This window comes from Candoia aspera, chromosome 1 (assembly GCF_035149785.1).
Source record: "Candoia aspera isolate rCanAsp1 chromosome 1, rCanAsp1.hap2, whole genome shotgun sequence".
In the NCBI taxonomy this organism is placed as follows: Eukaryota; Metazoa; Chordata; class Lepidosauria; order Squamata; family Boidae; genus Candoia; species Candoia aspera.
In genome coordinates, this window is record NC_086153.1 from 183,416,149 (window position 1) to 183,429,528 (window position 13,380).

A 13,380-nucleotide genomic window follows, 5' to 3' on the forward strand; every position below is an offset into this window, starting at 1 on the left:
GAGAGAGAAATTGAAGAGAGATTTAGCCATTCCTGGTATGAAGCCATGACAGCTTGAACAGGAAGAGTGATAGCTGAAGCAAGAGAAGGAAGAAGAGGAGCTTCTCAGCTGAATGGAATTGAAAAATAACAAAAGCAGATGGTTCTTCTGCTGGGAAGGCCCTGCTTTCCCTCCTGAGGAGCAATGGGAATGCAGCTTCTTTAAGAAGAATGGTTAAGGAAAGGGCATCAAGGGAAGAGAAAGAAAAGAAAGGAAAGGGAAGAAAAGACTATGGGCCACTTTGGTCATACCTCTGGCTCAATACCCAATATTTCCCTGGAGAAATGAATCCTTGCACATAACTATGTTTTCCAAGATTCAAGAAGGATATACTGTATTTTGCTAAGGAAAAAGGGGTGAATCTGATTCAAGAAGGATATACTGTATTTTGCTAAGGAAAAAGGACTGAATCTGATCCCTCCGCTTTCCCTTTTCTCAGTTCATTCTCAGTCCTACCCAAAGGTATGCTATTCATTTGTTCATTTGGCAAAGTTGCCATTCAGTTAAGTTCAAATCCCAATCCCGGCATCCATACGTTTTGCTAGGTAGCATTATGGAAGAAGCTTATTGTTACTTTCTTCCAAAATATGTTTTTGATGCTCCATCACTGGCACAATTCCCAGATAATGCCCATCCCAGTACTAATGAGGACTAAATCTGTTTAGCTTTGATGATCAAGCTGCATGGACTAGATGTTGCCACTTCTGAGGCTTATTTACTGGACTGACTACATATGCCTAATTGGGCACCCTCTTACTCACTCCTTGCTGTTGCTATTTAAAGAATAAAATCTTCATTGGTGTTGCTGTCTGGTTTAAAAGGTTACTCCCTAGTAAGAATGGGGAACATGCAGCCCCAAGGCCATTTTTTGCCCATGATTGTTAAACCCTGCTAACAGACTTTCCAGTCATTTACTGGGGGAAACACACATGAAAACTGCAGTGTAAGTCCTAAAATAGAAGGGTGGTCAAAGAAAAAGAAAAAAATCTCAGCCCCACCAAACCTTTGTGATGTTTGCTTCTTCATCAATTGGAAACTTTTTGACATGGCTTCTCTGTGGTGAGTACTTTTCTTTAGGATCCACAATAATCCAAACTCCTCCAAGAAACCTGATTTTATCCATGACTGAGGTGGCCCACCTATTTTATGAGCCTTGGCTCCTTCTGAATGTACAGCAAGGCCTGCTGTACAATGGGCCCTGCATTGTTCCACAAGTAAATTCTCATTTTTCTCCATGAGCCAATTATAGTAAAGATAATTTATGAAACCTCCAGAAGAGTAATACAACACAGAAGGGACACCATGGAGTTTTATTACAATATTTTATTATGTGTCTCTGTAAAGAAAAGACCAACAACCATATAAAAGCTAACAAAGATGGTTAACCTCCAACACTATACATGTGTGAATGTGACAAGGGAAGCTCATGATTCTGCATCTTTATTGACTTTTACAGAGTGAAGGAAGAAAAGCGCCTCAGAAATGGCCTACCAAACATATGACTTCCAACAAGAGACATTTATGACTGTTGTCAAGCTTTGCTGTTTCAAGGCAAGTCAATAAAACCTGGCTTGCAGATTCAGAAGGGAAAACATACACAACTAGCACCATCATATTCATCTTTTTACACTTCCCTAATTTTAGTGGTCTTGACCAGCAATGACAGGAAAGTATTGGAGCACCCTTAAAAATGCAATGCAGTCCAGAAATAAAATAACACAAGTCTGTTGATATTAGGGCATCCTTTTCTTCTGATGGACTATACTCTGTTCAGCTCAATTCGGCACAAGAACAAACAAACAAACAAAAATGACCAGATGTATTCCTTGGTTCCAACATATTTTTCTTTTGGCTTGCTTGATGGGAATCATCAAACTCATCCCAGTTTCTGTCCATGCTGAGGTAGTTGAAACAGGGAATTCTGTCTAGCTGTATGAACTGCATCTTATAATGGAGGGTAAACTTGGATGCTGGAATCCGTCAGTGCTTGATAGGTTGGGCAAGTATTCAACTAAAATTACAGTTTTGAGTTACTGAGTGTTGAAGTTGCAATGTAGCACCATGAGAGTATTGTTGAACATGGGATTTTGGTGAAAGAAAAAAGAACAAAAGGCATTTTTGTTGTATTCTGTGTGAGAGTAAAATAAGAAAATGGTAACCCTTTATGTGAATTTATCTTGGTTTTTTTCCCCCTCTTTCCAGAATTTTTGCAAATAAATAACTGGGATACAGTTGATTTGACTGTAATAGTTGCCAAGGTTAAAACAAGAGCAAAGATGGAGTGTGAGTTTGTTTGCTGGGGTTCAGAATGAGCATTATTCTTGATTTATAAGAAGCAAACTGGGCCAAGGTCCACACCAAATTCTTGATTGGGAGCACCAATGTCAAAAGGTGCAATATCTACCACCGGCAACCTCATGGTCTTGCGTGTTCTGTATTCAAAGACTGTTTTCCTCCATTGGTCAGTATGTTTCTGTGAAATGTAAGAAACCAACAACTGTGTTAAAAGAATACTCAGGTACAGCAATCATACTTGTTATTGTGTGCACCCTGATTTCAGAACTTCTGAGAAATCCAGTATCTTGCTGGGCTTCTACTAAGAAAGTGGAAATGAGGAAAGAATAACATTTATATCTTCTTTCCCCATCCCACTTGATAGATTTAAAAATGGAATGCTTTGAAGGATTACCTTCCATTGATGTGAATGGAGAAGAGTAAATCACTGTCAGCTCCCAGGGAAGTCATCTAGCAGATGCTATATTAAAATATTACTTTGCTGTTCTAATTCTGACACTTTAAATTCCCCCCCTCTAAAGTCCATAAGGAGTTATACGAAGACACTTTTACACTTCTTACAGATTAGATCTAGGTGAAGTTAAGCCCTGTTGATTTTAATGTGATCTAAATGAGTCATGTAAACTTATTGTTCCCATTGATTTCAATGGGACCCAAATACAAACTTAATCTGTAGCCATAATATGTTTCTGTCCAATCTTGCATTCTCTTGAGATATGTGGCAGAGTGGAAAGCTCACAAACAATACATAAATATAATTTTGGGCATTCAAATAAATAGAACTACAATGAAGCTTAATATGAAGATAAGGCCATTTGAAAATACTATTTTTTAAAATTGTTTTGTATGTTAAGTATTAGTACTTGACTTTCTCTAATGACCAAAGGTACTGAATTTTTCTCTCTCTCTTTTTTAAAAAATTGCAATGGTGGCATTTCGTTTACTTACAGTACAGCCATCTTCCAGAACAGTGTACATGGATTTGTTGCTTCCTTCTGCCTTGATTTCACTCTCAGTAGAACTCATGAACTTGATTGCTGTCTTCACATTCCCTCTGGCCTCATCCATATAAGCAATGCTGTTTTTGCAGTGATAGGTGATGTTTTGAGAGGCTCGGCTAGAGAGGATTCTGAGGAATGCCAGCTGAACATCTGCAACTTCTTCTGGAAGATCTGGATCTCCATAGCTGAACTGTGGCGAAAAAACCAAAGGGTTGCTGGCTGTTTGACACAGGTCTGTTCATTCAGCTCTGCTTCTTGCTCAGAGTTTAAGGAGAAGTATAAACACTTTAATCAAGGCCAAACATTCTAAAAGTGTAGTGTTTACCTGGAAGCCTCCGTTCATAGACTCTCCAAACCAAACATACTCCTTTTCAGGACCTGGGCTTGTCCACCAGTTCTTCTTTGGAACATGTGTGGGATTAGCACTGAGGCATGTTTCCCCAGTTTCCATGTCGCAGAATACTTTGATAGCATCCATTTTGCAACCTTGGTTAGGATCGATCCAATACTGTCCTACAAAGAGCGACACAGCAAAACAAACAAACAAACAAAAAACATTATTTGGCTCAGTCTGGCTGGGATGGAATCTATCTAAATGGTTGGCATTCTGGGAATAAGGCAACCCCCCTCTAATAATGTATATTGCACTTTGCTTGCATATTATTTTAAAACCATCTGCATGAACATGATTTCTGAGCATTTTAAAGTACAAATTAAGTAAATAGTAACTCCCAAAGGCATTTTATTTCTTTTTCTTTTACATTTTCAGGAATATTCAACATTTTCTTTCTGTAGGCATAAGAATTTTATCATGTTTTTGGAAATGGTTAAATAACTAACACATGACTTTATATAGCAAATCATACATTGTATTACTAGAAAAAGAACAGAAAGGAACCTATTTCTTGAGGATCTCATATTGTTCTCTAACAGAGATAAGAAAGGAATGGAACATACCACTTGGAAGTTCAGGACGGCAGAACTTCAGATCTCTGCAGTTACGGGCAGGATTCTTCCGTGAACCATCAGGGCTAATTATGTTTTCGATCTGGCTATTGACTGATTTCAGTGAAGCTAAAACTTCACTCATGTCGATTTTGTCCTCAGATGGCTGATCTCCGTAGTAGCTGGGTCCTTTTTCTGGAACTATCGGGGGACGATCACAACATGGACCAGGTGCTCCAGGTTGACCAGGAGGTCCAGGAGGACCATCATTACCAGGTAGACCCTTTCAAATAAAACAAGTAAAATTGTCCCATCAAACTTCCATCCATGGAGATGCATTAAGGAAAATGATGTTGAAATGTTACTTGCACTTTTATTTTTTTCCTGCAAAACCCGATATAAACTAGACTCACACAGACTGGGGGTTATTATTTTTTTTTCATGTTCATTGTTAGCTGATATAGCCAGTTTGGTCTAGTTGTTAAGGCAGCAGGTTAGAATCCAGGAGGCTGTGAGTTCGGGTCCCACCTTAGGCATGAAAGCCGGCTGGATGACCTTGGGCAAGTCGCTCTCTCTCAGCCCAACTCACCTCACAGGGTTGTTGTTGTGGGAAAATAGGAGGAGGAAGGAGTATTTGGTATGTTCACCGCCTTGAGTTATTTATACAGATAATAAAAGCGGGATATAAAATAAATAAAATAAAAAATATATGTATTAATCAGAGCTTCAGACTGTTCTTTTTTTTAGTTAAGATGTGTACTGTATATACAGGTATGTAACTTGTTCAGTGTTGTCCAGTGGAAACTAGCAGTATTTAGGACAATTATAGACATTCTATTCACAAGCAAGATGAGTTAATCAACAATACCCTGGAACTCAGACTTGAGGACAAGATGAACTATGAGCTTGAATCAAGTACAATGGAGCCTAATGGAGAGGTATGTCTTCCCTTAAGTCCTCACTGGACCTATGCACATCTATGGCCATTGGAATTTGCCCAAGGAAGGAAAATGTCTGGGTGTTCTAACACTTATTTGTTGGTAACTTGGGTTTGCCTGTATTTTATAAAAATAATTAGGACAAAAATTTTATTGGCAAAAAGTTGGCATAATCTTGATCTTCTGGGGAAGGGGCAGCATTTGACTAATTTGCTTCTCATGTCCTGTGTTGAGCTTCCCGATGTTCCTGTTGGGTCAATGCATGGACATGCTCACTCTTGAAATCCAAGAGTGGAAACTTCAGAGTGGAATCTTTGTTTATCTTACCGCTGCTCCACTTTCACCTCTGTTCCCACGAGGACCTGGAGGGCCAATGGGGCCTGAGTAACCAGCTCTCCCATCTTTTCCAGGTATGCCACTTTGTCCAGGAGGCCCCTAAACCATACCAGAAATCAGATATCTGTATCATTTGTGCATTGTAAAGCATTACTATGAAATGGCATCATTTCTCTTTCAATAGCTAGGCATAATTTGAGCAGGCATTAAGATGATAAAGAGGATACTTACTCTAGCACCTGCAGGTCCTGGGCTTCCACTTGGACCTGGGGGACCCAGTGGACCCTATGAAGGTAAGAATGAAATAGAGATTGTTGTATTCATTATAAGGTTTACTAATCACCATTAATCTAGACTGTGTGTTTTAAAAGAAGATGAGGTAAGTAAACAGAACCTTAAACTGAAAAGGAAAAAAAAATCAGTATATGATCTAGGACAAACAGTAGGATAAGGTTCATAGAAACATTACTGCTGGATGCAAATTCTGGACCAGAAACTTAGTTTGGACTAAGAAACCAGGCTATAAGTCAGGACATCCCATTAATTGAAGGGAAAAAAATATTTTTCAGTTTCACTTCCCTTATTTACCATACAGGATGTAATATTAACTAAAAAGGGTAATTGAAGGATGATGTCAATTAAATGTACACCTTAAGTGCTTTTAATAAATATAAGTAGTTGTATTTATATTAAATGCTATTATTTTCAACAATAGCCAGCAAACTCTTATGCTCACAAGCTAGCGGGCGCTGTGACAGCTCATTTAAAAATCTTTCCAATATTCTGACTCAAAATTTTTTAAAGTTGTACTGAATCCCAAAATGATTTCTCAAGTCACTGAGCATTTGTGGGTCAGAAAATTGCATTTGCAGCAATTTTTTTTTCTTTTATGCATGACTGCCAAGGATTTAGGGATAATGATAAAAAGCTTCCATCTTTACACTTACAGAGAAGAAACAATGATCTCCTGAACATGGTCCATAAGGGTTAAAATAATCATCTCTTCTGAAATAGTAGCACTATTCTGCACATTTCTGCAACTGTGAGGAATTCCAGAATGCCTGACTTTCTCTAGAGGAGGAAGAGCCAAGGTGGTGACACACTGGCTTTCTCTAGCTCCAGGTTCTGAGGGAGAACTGGGCAAACTGGATCTCCACCTGAATCGGTCCACCCCCTTTTTGTTTCTACCTCCACTACCTAATTGCTTGCCTCCCCTCAGGCCACCATTTGCTTGGAAGGAAAGACCCAGGTGAGTGAAGGAGGCTGTTTCCTTCACTGCTGTCTCTCCATCCTTGGCTGAAAAAGGCGGGAGAGCAAGTGATGATGGCAAGAAGGAGGATGAGTTGTGCTGGAAGGCTCTTCTCATTGGGAATGACTTGCATGGGCATGCTGTTCTGTAGGTATCCAGTGATGCCTCCTTCTCCAACTTAAAACATTATGTTTTAAGATGAAAGTTGGCCATCGGAAAAGAGATGCAGCCATTTTAAAATGCAGTGGTGTTTCCTCTCCTATATTCATGGTGGCTTCTTTGAGTCCCATCTTTTTTCTCTCTTTCTTAGGGAAGTCAACAAAAGCAGCCAAACTTACCATTAGGCCAGGGGCTCCTGGGCTACCAGGAAATCCTCGGTGGCCCTTGATTCCATTGCTACCGCGTTCACCAGCTTCACCTTTATCACCACGTGAACCAGCAGGACCCTTTGAAAACATAGTGAGGATGAGTTTGAAAATGCATTTCAGATGAAAGAGAACTAGTTGAAGCATACAATGAGATGGTATTCTGAAGCAAGGACTTACAGGACCACCGCGAGCACCAGCAGGACCAGCAGGACCAGCAGGACCAGCAGGTCCCTGTATGAAAACAAAAACAAGCCTATGTTAGGATTGAATGTATCAATCATTACCAATAGATAGATACATTACAACAGCATAAAATGAATAATTGCCACTAGGCTCCCAATATACCACTGTATATAACATACAAATATTACCCTCTTTTGGAGTTAGGCTTCCAAAAGAATTGATATCCCTTAATTTTTCACAAAAGCATGCACTCAGACCAGTTTGACTTTTCTGATTGGAAATGGTTTAAGAAACTAGTGTCCAGTTATTAGATTGAGGAAATCTTGTTCTGCAAACTTAAAGCAGGAGCAGGGAACAGGTGGTTCTCCAAATATGCTCCCTTGAATCCTAACCAGCATGACCAGTCGGAGGGATGCTGGGAATTGCAGTTCAGCAACATTAGGAGACTCACATGTTTCCCATCCCTGGACTAGAAGGGAAAAGGATTTCAAAGGAATTGAAGCACCCCAAGTATCTAGTTTATTTGAAGACCTTTGAAAAAAAACTGATTGCAGGGATCGGTTAGATCTCCCATCCCAGTGTCAAATCTCTGATGTTTGCAGTTGATGTGGAATATACTGTTCAGGATGTATATCACCTTCAACCAGGTTCTTTCAAAGAGAATTCCATTTTTAGAGTATTAGTGTTGAATTTTTCCTTGTAACATAGAAAAGGGCAGCATTGGTTGTAGAATAATAAGTGGCTTGTTCTTAACATTTTGCTAATGTGTTACTGCACAGGTAAGAAAGGTAGGATTCAGCATAATTTTCATCCTTACTGCATGTCCTCTTTCACCAGCTTTTCCAGGTGCGCCAGCATTACCAGGGGGGCCCATATGACCTGGAGATCCAGGTTGACCAGGAGAACCATTTTCACCACGATCACCCTGAAAAGAAAATAAAGTGAAGCATTAATTTACAAATGACCCATTAAATAAATACACAGGTAGACACAAAGATGTATAAGGATTCAGCAGAAGCAAAAACAACCAGATGGTGATATCATGGATTCTCACCTTTTGTCCCGCAGATCCATCACGACCTGGCAGGCCATCTGATCCAGGGTTACCCTTACAAATGCAGAATAATAAGTATTTAAATTTAGATGTTTGGGGGAAAAAAAGAAGGAATAGGAGGAACTGAGGGGAAAAAAGCAAAACTTTCAAGAAGCTTTAACTAATAGAATATTCATATTAATTCACAAAATGTTTTTCAAGGGAATCATTTACTCATAATCAGCCTTAATCATGGACCATCCTGACCACTGCATATCCTCACCAGGAAAAGACCTTCCAGCTCTCTTAAACCTTCTGCAAATTCCATCCCCAAATCATGTGGATTAATGTCTTACACCCTATAATCAAGGATATGGAAATCAAGTGGTATACGTCCATCTTGTGAACTTGCCTTCACTTTCCCACCACAGTAAGTTGATTAGTTTACATGTCTGGACAGGATATCTGTATGAGGTCCATTTTTCTCATTTTGGGATTTATATCATCTAACTCTTCTATTTACCTCAAGCATCTATCAAAGGAATACAACTAATTTGAAAAATATGATTACATCTCTGCCTGATTCTCCAGGTACCCCACTGAGGCCAGGAAGACCTGCTGGCCCTGGAGGTCCTCGTTCCCCTGGACTACCATTAGTTCCTGGTTTGCCATCTTCACCCTACATTGGAATAAGAAACAAATTGATGACATGCTGAAATGTTTAGATTTTGCAAAATTCATGCATAGCCTTTCAAAAAACAGCTAATATAAATAATAACCATAAATAGCATGAGATGCCTACAGTTATATAGTGCTCAAATTGTATCTTTGTTCAGTTGATCATGGAGAACTAAAGGGTTTTTCCCCCCTATAGTAATATAAATTCAGATAGATAGACAAAATGTAGCTCTCAAAATTCCATTAAATCCCCAAAATTAATGAGACCTTTCTACTCACAATGTCAGACAACAACTTTAACAAATATTTAGGTCTTTACCTAAATGTTTATAATCATATGCATTGCTACTGTCTCTTTTTTTATAATCAAGTCAGCCTGTTGTTGCATTTGCTCTGGTCTTGTGATAATGGGTGAAAAGGTTTCATAAACTTAAGAGAAAAAACAACTGTGGGGGGTGACATACATTATCAACTTAGTAGCAAAAACCCAACTGCTAACATCAGTCAACCATGTCGGAAGTTACCAAAGGTTAATTAAACATGGAAAAGAGCTGGGGACAGAAAGGGTTTTGTGAAGCTTTAACAAGTAGTGGAACATTAATTAACTTTCAGCAACATTAATTTAGGGGCACAACTGTATTAATTAATGAATGAACATTAAGGTAGGAGATGGTGCCATGATACTATGGGAGAAAATTCTCGTCTAGGTTAGGAAGATGAAGGTTATTGTTTAAAAGCATTGTCAGGAGGCATTTTTTTCTAAGGAAAGCAGCACTTTCTTCTCTTCTTTTTTTTTTTTCCCCCTGATATAATGATGGTAAAAAAATTCAAAAATGATGCTGCTGCTCTGGTGGTAAGCATCTCAGTAAAACAGTTAAAAAAATATTCCTCCCAGTTTTCTCCCCCTCTCACATGCACAAACCAGTTCAAGCCCCAAACCAAACAATGTCTGCTTTTGGCTCAGCCCTTCTTCAGTGAAATCCTTGGGATGATGACACACCTTGGCACCAGACGAACCAGAGGGGCCTGCTGGTCCCCGCATCCCTGTCAATCCTACAATACCACGCTGTCCGGGTGGGCCCAATATTCCTGCAGGACCTGTTGCACCCTAGGGGAGATCAATCAAGACCACAACTAAGTAACTAATAACAACAGTTAGGGGTATCAGCGCAAGTGTGTGCTTGAATTTAGCTGGAATGCTACACCTTATATACCAATACATACATATACAGTGCATATGCATATGCATATCTATAACTATTGTTATTATTGTTATTATTATTATTATTTTTATTAAGAATTTTCCCATATACTAAAAGACAAATCTAAAAGGGGGAAAAAAAAGAAAGGAGAGAAAGAAGGAAAAAAAAGAAAAAGAAAAAAGTGCAAGAAACAGAAGGGTAAAAAAAAAAGAAACAGAAATCAGGAAAAATATTAGTGACTTCCAACCTTCTTTTCAACAGATAATTAGTCTTACTTTCCGTCTTCCCTCTTAGATGTTATACAAGTCCCTTCAACCTGTTATTTAATCCACATATTTTTCAATCGCCATAAATCCAGTTAACAATAATAACAACAATAGTATATCTTGCCAACTCCATTCAGACTTCCAGACTGTTCATTATATATACGAACAGACTTGACGACCCTTACGATAGAAATTACATTTTGTTGTTATTCTGACAATGTACTCAAGATAATTTAAAGGGTTCCATCCTTTCTTTTATAGGCTTATTTCAGGTGGCATCATTCTTACAAATGGGATCTGAATAAAGTTAGAAATATTAGAGACAAATAAAGATAAATAGTCCTGTCATCTTAATAGACCAGTGAGGCAGCTCTGTGTCACATCAATCAGAGGTTTGTAAAACCACATAATCCCCTCAAAGTTCTACACAACCCTGGAAAATATAACAAGTAAATATAGTTGAGTGTGATACTGTTCAGGATTTGTAGGGTTGAAGTATTTAGAAAGATACTGAAATCATTGCTGAATATGAATTCATTTTTTAAAAACATACAACTTTTGAAGAATGCACTTACTGGTTCTCCTCTTGGTCCCATTGAGCCTTTTTCTCCTGGTGATCCTGGCTCACCTTTGGGACCTGAACCACCTGGGGAACCGGAAGGGCCAGTAGAACCAGCTGGGCCAGGAGGTCCATCCTTGCCTGGTGGGCCAGCATTGCCAGGTGGTCCTGGCCCTCCCTGGAATTTGACATTTGAGAGAGAAGAATATAATACAGTTCCTGACTTAACACTACAAGGATATCAGAACAATGGAGATTGCATGATATAGGTATCAAGAACAGCAACTAAATGTCTGAGGTACCTCCCATCCACTACCAATAAAACATGAGTATATCCATAATTGTATGCTTTCAAAAATAGCAAAGAAATTAAAGATTACAGATCAAAAGAGATATGTGATAGATGTAGGCCAAGTAATAAATTGGTTTTCTTCCCCAGTTTGCATGCATATCACACATTTTTAAAAAAGTCATCCTAAGGAAGTGAGAGATGCTGTAGCTGCAGCAGTGATGGCTGTTGTTACCTGACGTGGGGCCAACAGAACATAGTCTCCTATCCCATCGCCTTAGTTTGGGTAGGGCAGGAATAGCCAGTCTGCTGCTGCTGCCACCATGAACTGAAAACGCAGAAAGACTAGCTTCCTTGTCTTAAAGGACAATTCATGACTGAGTTGCATCTCCATGCAACCTCATGCAAGTCCATGCCTGTACTGCAACTTCTCCATTGATCCTGGTCTTGGACTAGCTGAATCCTCCCAACTCCAAAGTGATTGCTCTAGCTTTCCATTTCTACAAACCATACTGAAGTCAAGATGGAGTACTCTAGTGAGGTTTCATGGACTGACTATTTTAAGTATTGCTGGCTTTTTAAAAAAGAAAAGAAGAACAGGTATATTTTGGGAAAGGAGTATTCCTTAGAAGATTTTAAGTTAGCAATCATGGACATGAAGCAGTCTGGGGTAAGTTAATTATTGTCTACCAGAGATACGCTGAAAAGGGGCTTCTGTTTATAAATGGAAGACCTGTGATCCAAGCACATCATCTGTGACTGAATGTGCAAATGGAATTGTACAGATTGGTTTCTCTGCTTATTTCATCAGAAGAGACAGCTGGAATACTGGAGCAGAGCAAAAGAATCTGAAAGCAGAGTAGCTTTGTAAGAGTTAAAAATGATAGCAATTCTTACATTGTTACCAGGAGGACCAGGTAAACCTTGATTACCAGGAAAGCCAGCTGTACCCTGAAACAAATGAGTATAGTTAACATTAACAAGTCATCAACTACTGCTCAACAGAAAGTGGGAAAACTAAATTCAAGAAACTGGTATACCCTTTATCACATACAGTAAATAGACCACTTATATATTTTGTGTCTTTAAGTCAGTCTTGACTCCTGGCAACTGTCTGGATAAGTCCCTGCAGTTTTCTCAGAAAGATTTCAGAAGAGAATTGCCATTGCCTCCTTCCTAGGGCTGACAGAGAGTGACTGGCCTAAGGTCACCTAGTTGGCTTTGTGCCCAAGATGGGACTAGAAATTATGGTCTCTAGCCTGGTGCCTAAACCACTATACCAAACCAGCTGTCTAAGTAGACCACTTGCATTTGACAATTTGATTAAAAGGCAATTACTTCTGTTGTATGGCAGCTTGCTCTAACATGACTCTAAATAACGGACCTCAAGAAATGCTGGTGGGCTATAAGTAGCTCTCAGACCGCACTTTTTTGAGCCCTAGCCTAGAGGCCGTTATGTAGCTATTTGGGAAAAGACAAGAATGCATGGACATGTACAAGGCTCAAATGTTAATACTTTGCAATTGAAAGGTCTGATTGTAGTAGATCAAATGTAAGCCCATGGATCACTGCTGGATGTCTGAGAACATTTGGGGAACCAAAATGTCAGGTGAACTGGAGCATACCATATTAAAAGGACTTTCTTACTTAATTTTTATTTCTTCTTAGAAGAATTAGTGTGTTGTTTTTAGACCATAGCATCATTTAGAGGATGAGAGTTTGGATGCAAAGATCAGTCTAACTGTTTACTAACCATGGACTAGTTTAAAAAACAATACTTACCGGAGAACCTGGACCACCACGTTCTCCTTTTGGTCCTTGTGGACCACCAGGACCCTAGATAAGATATGAGAATTAGCATCATAATACTAAAGAAAAGAATAGACCACTCAATATATAAATTTCCATGGAATCAATGTATCAGACCGTTTCTTTTACAAAAGGTACAAGATAAATCAAGCACCAATAACAGCAGAGAATATACAGTATAGATTACTGC

General features: G+C 39.0%; 1 protein-coding gene across 1 annotated transcript in view; it reads right to left on the bottom strand.

The window, feature by feature from the left end:
- Positions 1 to 1,344: 1,344 nt before the first annotated feature.
- The window catches only part of COL3A1 (collagen type III alpha 1 chain), a 71,842-nt gene continuing 59,806 nt past the window's right edge, over positions 1,345 to 13,380 (bottom strand). Inside the window, exons 37-51 of the mRNA XM_063318082.1 lie at positions 13,164 to 13,217; positions 12,279 to 12,332; positions 11,109 to 11,270; positions 10,066 to 10,173; positions 8,959 to 9,066; positions 8,409 to 8,462; positions 8,172 to 8,279; positions 7,349 to 7,402; positions 7,142 to 7,249; positions 5,786 to 5,839; positions 5,546 to 5,653; positions 4,293 to 4,563; positions 3,661 to 3,848; positions 3,283 to 3,525; positions 1,345 to 2,512 (exon numbers count right to left, since the gene is read on the bottom strand). Of these exons, the coding sequence (XP_063174152.1) occupies positions 2,366 to 2,512; positions 3,283 to 3,525; positions 3,661 to 3,848; positions 4,293 to 4,563; positions 5,546 to 5,653; positions 5,786 to 5,839; positions 7,142 to 7,249; positions 7,349 to 7,402; positions 8,172 to 8,279; positions 8,409 to 8,462; positions 8,959 to 9,066; positions 10,066 to 10,173; positions 11,109 to 11,270; positions 12,279 to 12,332; positions 13,164 to 13,217 (1,821 nt within the window). The 3' untranslated portion in view covers positions 1,345 to 2,365. The remainder of the gene's footprint in view (positions 2,513 to 3,282; positions 3,526 to 3,660; positions 3,849 to 4,292; positions 4,564 to 5,545; positions 5,654 to 5,785; positions 5,840 to 7,141; positions 7,250 to 7,348; positions 7,403 to 8,171; positions 8,280 to 8,408; positions 8,463 to 8,958; positions 9,067 to 10,065; positions 10,174 to 11,108; positions 11,271 to 12,278; positions 12,333 to 13,163; positions 13,218 to 13,380) is intronic.